This window comes from Portunus trituberculatus, chromosome 31, assembly GCF_017591435.1.
Source record: "Portunus trituberculatus isolate SZX2019 chromosome 31, ASM1759143v1, whole genome shotgun sequence".
NCBI classification, from domain to species: Eukaryota; Metazoa; Arthropoda; class Malacostraca; order Decapoda; family Portunidae; genus Portunus; species Portunus trituberculatus.
In genome coordinates, this window is record NC_059285.1 from 16,015,278 (window position 1) to 16,021,277 (window position 6,000).

Here is a 6,000-nt window from a genome sequence, read left to right on the forward strand (position 1 = left end):
AGCCAATGGTCATTGAGGAGATGAGGGTGGAGTGCCCTTTAGCAAGAGTGATCATGCAGTTTTGGAGTTCAAGGTGATAGATGAAGAGAAATCTAGAAGAAATGAAGAATATAAAGTGGGAAGATGGAATTATGCCAAGACAGATTTTGGAAACCTAAAGAAATTCTTTCAAGAGACAAATTGGATGAAATTCAAGAGTGCTAAGGAGCAAATGAAAAGTGGAAGGAATTTATAAAAATATACAAAGAAGGTGAGAAAAATTTGTACCAATAAGACAACATAGAGAAGTTGGAAAGCAGGACTGGTTTAACGATAGATGTGAAAAGGCTAGAACAAGAAAAGAGGATGCATGGAAGAGGTGGAGAAGGAAAAGACGGATTAAGCAGTGGGAAAGTTACAAAAGAGCAAGAAATGAATATGTGTTGATTAGAAGAGAAGAAAGAAAGAAACAAGAAAAGGATATAATTGATAAATGTAAAGACCAACCAAGGCTTTTTACAGACATGTGAACAACAACATCAAAAATAGAGAAAGTATTGAAAGTTTAGAAGTAAATGGAGTATGCAGTGAAGATCCCAGGAAATGGCAGAGGCTATGAATGGATGCTTTCGGAAGGTATTCACAAAGGAGACTGCTTTTGACAAACCACTGGTAATGGAACAGAAAGGGATTATGAAGGAGTTTCAAGTAACTGTGGAGGAGATCAAGAATATGATGGGGAGTTTAGAAGTGAGAAAAGCTGTGGGACCTGATGGGGTATCAGGATGGATTTTAAGAGAATGCAGGAGCAACTGGCAGAAAAAGTTTGTGAAGTAATTGATGCCTCATTAAGGGAAGGTGTAGTGCCCCAAGACTGGAAAAGAGCTAACATTGTCCCAATCTATAAATCAGGTAACAAGAGAGACCCATTGAACTATAGACCAGTGTCACTTACAAGTGTGGTAGCTAAGATGTGTGAGAGGGTGGTGAAGAATAGATGGACAGACTTCTTGGAGAAAAATGACATACTTTGTGAGTGTCAATTTGGTTTTAGAAAAGGGCGTTCATGCACGACAAACCTGATATGTTACTATTCGAGGGTGATAGATGTAATACAGGAAAGAGATGGTTGGGCTGATGGAATATATCTGGATTTAAAAAGGCCTTTGATAAGGTACCACACGGAGACTGATCTGGAAACTTGAAATGGTAGGAGGAGTGCATGGCAGTTTACTAAAATGGATGGAAGACTTTTGGTAGGAAGAGAAATGAGAACAATAATTAAGGACAGACCATCAGAATGGGGCTTGGTGGAGAGTGGAGTTCCACAGGGATCAGTGTTGGCACCAGTAATGTTCGCGGTCTACATAAATGACATGGTGGATGGGGTGTCCAGTTATGTGAGCCTATTTGCAGGCGATGCAAAATTGTTAAGAAAAGTGAGATGTGACAAAGATTGCGAACTACTCCAGGAAGACTTGGACAGAATATGGAAATGGAGCTGTACATGGCAAATGGAGTTCAACACGACAAAATGCAAGAAAATAGAGTTTGGCAAGAGTGAAAGAAGAATCAGGAGTATGTACAAGATAGGAAATGAAGACATAAAACCAGTCATGAAGAAAAAGACCTTGGGGTGACAATTACCAATGACCTATCGCCAGAGAGACATATAAACAAAATAATTGGAGAAGTATTGAACTTATTGAGGAACATAAGAGTGGCGTTCGTATATTTAGATGAAGAAATGATGAAGAAAATAATTACTGCAATGATAAGACCGAGGCTTGAATATGCAACAATACAGTGGGCTCGAACTTAAAGAAACACATAAGGAAACTAGAGAAAGTACAGAGGGCTGCAACAAAATGGTGCCTGACTTAAGAGATTTGACTTATGAAGACAGACTGAAAAGAATGCAACTTCCGACCCTGGAAAACAGAAGAAAGGGAGACCTGATAGCAATATACAGAGTGATGATTGGCATGGAAAAATGGATAGGGAAGATCTGTGTATGTGGAATGAAAGAATGTCGAGAGGGCATGGGAAAAAACTAAAATGGCCACTTATAGGAGAGATGTGAAAAATATAGCTTCCCTCATAGAAGGGTGGAAGCATGGAATAGTTTAGACGTGGAAGTGGTCAACGCAAGGAATATTCATGATTTTAAGAAAAAGCTGGACATTAATAGATATGGAGACGGGACAACACGAGCATAGCTCTTTTCCCGTATGTTACAATTAGGTAAATACAATTAGGTAAATACACACACACACACACACACACACACACACACACACACACACACACACACACAGATATGAGATGAGTGCACACATGCAGCTCTAATCCTGCACAACAATAACAAAAACACAACAAAGTAAATACAATTATGTATTTGCTGAACATACACAATATTCCTCTTCCAAAAAAGTAAGAAGAAAAGTACATTCCCTAAATAAATGAAAAATAATACAAGTAACAAATAAATCATCCAATCAGAATAAACATGAATAAATAAATACAAAACTCTGAGGATTTGATGCATCTTAGGCTTAAGAAAGCTTCCTCTCACACAGTGCAGTTGTTTATCATGTTTACGCCACCACCAGATAAGTGATACAGCTTACCAGAACCAGCATTGTGCAGTGAAGAAATAAAGGAAGTAGGGACGATGATAAGATAGGGGAAAACACACCACTGAGAAAAAAACATGGTATATTTTTTTTCATGTTACACATAGAGATGAAGAAACCAAGAAACTGAATAGCAGGTCAGAAAAAAAGATATGGGATCTCACACTACTGAAAAAAACATGGTGTATTTTTCATATTACGAAGAAACCAAGAAATCAACGGGCAGATTTGAAAAATAATATGGTAGAACAAAAAATTGATAAGTACTGATGGACTGAAATGGAAAAATATGAAAATGGAAATGAACTGGAAGGAGGGGTAAAAATAGAGAAATGGATAAGAGAGAGAGAGAGAGAGAGAGAGAGAGAGAGAGAGAGAGAGAGAGAGAGAGAGAGAGAGAGAGAGAGAGAGAGAGAGAGAGAGAGAGAGAGAGAGAGATGTACACTCTCACACACATAAGCAGGATAAGCTATCACTAGGTACATATGAAAATAGAAACACAAAATAGAGATACAAACTCAGTGGTGAAATACAACACGCTTCAGAACAGACAGAGACGGGATTCCAAGAATGTAATCTTGTGAGTTGCTGAGGTAAATGCGTACCTTTTGGCAACAAGCTGCATATAATTTTTGACAGGCAGGAGTCCATTGTCACCAATCAGCTGTTTGTTCTGATGCAGTGCCACCAGGAAGGCCACAGCTGAAGGGAGGTAAAAAGAGTTACTAAGTTTTATGAGCGGCATCTTCATTAGGCATTTAATATATTCTTTTCTTTTGTTCTGGCCAGAAGTTCTCATATAAAAACATGTAGACACACACGTAACAAAATTCAGTATCTTATGTTCCAATAGTATTTCCTGTGTCTATCACTGTTACCACCCACACTCTCTCTCTCTCTCTCTCTCTCTCTTCTCTCTTTTACTTTCTATCCACCCTGACACTGCTTTTCCCTACCTAGCTATGCCTTCCTTAACACCCATTCTCTCTTTTCCCTTTCCCATATGTATTTGAACTTTTTCTTGTCTCCGTTTCTTTTGTCCATAACATTTACAATCTTTCCCTTCCCTCACATCTCTCAAATTAAAAAGCTTTCCATGTCAGTCTTTTTCCTAACCAATCTTTTTCTCTTCCTTTCCATGTATCTGTCCCATTTCTATCTTCCTTTCCTGTTCTATTTCATTCTTTCCTTGTTTCTTCCTTTCCCTCCTTTCCTACTTCATTCTTTTCTTTCATCTACACATCCACTTGGAAAACATTTCTGCAATATAGTTATACTGATTCATTAATGTAATATTTGTCCATTCTTCTGCTACAATTTACTGTCCTCCTCTTACTCTCCATCCTTCCTCTCCCTCTTCCCTCTCTTTACTTACCATATATGAAGGCAAGGAAGCGCAGGTACACAATTCTTGTTAACCAGTAAGAGTCAGGAAGAAGAGTTGCATCATGCCTCTCTGCTCTTCCCTCACTCTCCTCCTCACTCTTCTTGTCCTTCTCCTGTGATTCCTCTTCCTTCTCCATCAGTGGTTTATCTCCTGTATCTTCCTCCTTTTGCTTATATTCACATCCTTTCTTTACCTTTCTCTTCTTCCTTTTCTTTCTTGTTCTTCTTGTGGTCTCTCTTTGTTTTGTCATTTTTCACATCCTTATTACTTTCCTTTCCTTCTTTGTCTTCATCCTCCTTCTCTTGTCCTTCTTTTGTCTTCTCTTTTCTTTCCTTTACCACCTCATCCAGGTCCAGCAAGGTCTCTTCCTCTTCCTCCTCCACCTGTCCTTCCCACCTGCTTTCTGTGGGAGGTGATAATTACAACCAGTCCACACGCTTTACTCACACACCACCTATGAAGAAGTCAAGAGAAGGAAGTGTCAAGGTAAGAGTGGCTTTAACAAGATTCTACACTATCTGCTTTGGCCTTATATTCTGTTCCCTACCATACAAATTTCATTTTTGTGTTAAGTGCATAATGGAGGTGATTGTGTGATTGTATCTAGTATAGAGGTGTACATTTCTCAATCTTTCTCTCATTGCAAACCTTTCTAAATCTTGGTTTAACTCAGCTTATTCTTGTGGCATACTGATAGAGAGGAAGCCTACAAACGACAGAAAAGACTTTAATAAACAACTTACAGTTCTATGATTTTGAAAAGACCTAAAGTGCATATTTCTTTCTGATAAAAACTTGGAACCTGGAAACATTACCCCTTCATGCAAGTTGCAGACCAGTACAGCCTTTCATATTATCACTGCCATTATCATTTTCATTTAGATCCTTATTTTCCTTAAGAGGCTGAACTGTTTATGAGTCTCTCTCTCAGCTTTAGTCACAGATTATCACTTCTCTAAAGTTCATTCTTCTTCACATACTATCTCTTGCTCTTTTTGGTCTCACAACTGGTCTCCTAACTACCTCTGCTTTCATTTCTTCTGAATGGAATGACCTTCCTTCCTCCTCCATCAGACAAATAGAACACTATGGTGATGAAAACAACTCCAGCTTCCCTAAACACTAACAAAACAATCATGGAAACAGTGAGATGAGCAATGAGCAGAAATGGATGCCAGGAAAGCAGTTTGGTTTGTACACAATGGTAATTAGGATACAAGAATGAAAACGAGAGGAACATGAGATAGCAACAACCATACCAAGGAGACAATATGGAGTGTACGTACCAGCATGGAAAAGTATTGAACAAAAGAGAAACAGACACATGGTAGGCAGTCTGGTTTGTACACTATGGTGCTTGGGATATGAAAATAAAATACAATAATATGTGATCACAACTCTGCAAGCAAGACTTTGTTGGATAGTACCTGTTTGAAAAGTTAAATAAATGAATAATTAAAAAAATTAACAATACAAAAAAAAGAAAAGAAAGAAAGAAAGAGGAGAGAAGAGGCAGAGGATAACAAAGGGCGTATGTACTGTGTAGATAGAGAGGTAACACGTCTGACATGCAAACTAGCAGGCCACATGACTCAAACAGACACACACACAAACATACAATAAATAAATAAAAATAAATATAAATAAGTAAATAAAAAAAATAAACATCCTCTTGTTACTTTAAAAGAGACGACACACTCACACTCACTGGCTCAAACATCACCACCTCACAACACAACAATCAAACAACACCAATAATATAAACAGTGCGATCTTGTCTCTCACCGGTCTCCTCTCCTTCCCTCCCCCTCCTCCTCCTGATGCTCATGTCTCCTGTCTCTTCCATCACGTCAGCCAGTCATGTCCCGCCAGCAGCCGCCCCACACCTGTCTCACACCTGTCGTGGCCGTGACGTGAGGAATAGGCGTGCCGTCCTCCCGTCAGCTAAAGGGGAGGTGGTGAGCAGCTGAGCGCAGGACCAACACTCACACTATCTGA

General features: G+C 39.0%; 1 protein-coding gene across 2 annotated transcripts in view; it reads right to left on the reverse strand.

The window, feature by feature from the left end:
* Positions 1 to 6,000, reverse strand: part of LOC123511236 (lipase maturation factor 1-like) — a 19,761-nt gene that overhangs the window by 13,726 nt on the left and 35 nt on the right. Inside the window, exons 1-3 of one of the 2 annotated variants that reach the window (XM_045266936.1) lie at positions 5,788 to 6,000; positions 3,991 to 4,405; positions 3,221 to 3,317 (exon numbers count right to left, since the gene is read on the reverse strand). The exon at positions 5,788 to 6,000 is cut by the window's right edge and continues 35 nt beyond it. In XM_045266936.1, the coding sequence (XP_045122871.1) occupies positions 3,221 to 3,317; positions 3,991 to 4,252 (359 nt within the window). In that variant the 5' untranslated portion in view covers positions 4,253 to 4,405; positions 5,788 to 6,000. Of the gene's footprint in view, positions 1 to 3,220; positions 3,318 to 3,990; positions 4,406 to 5,787 lie in introns of those variants that run through there. The other variant, XM_045266935.1, reaches the window with a different exon arrangement.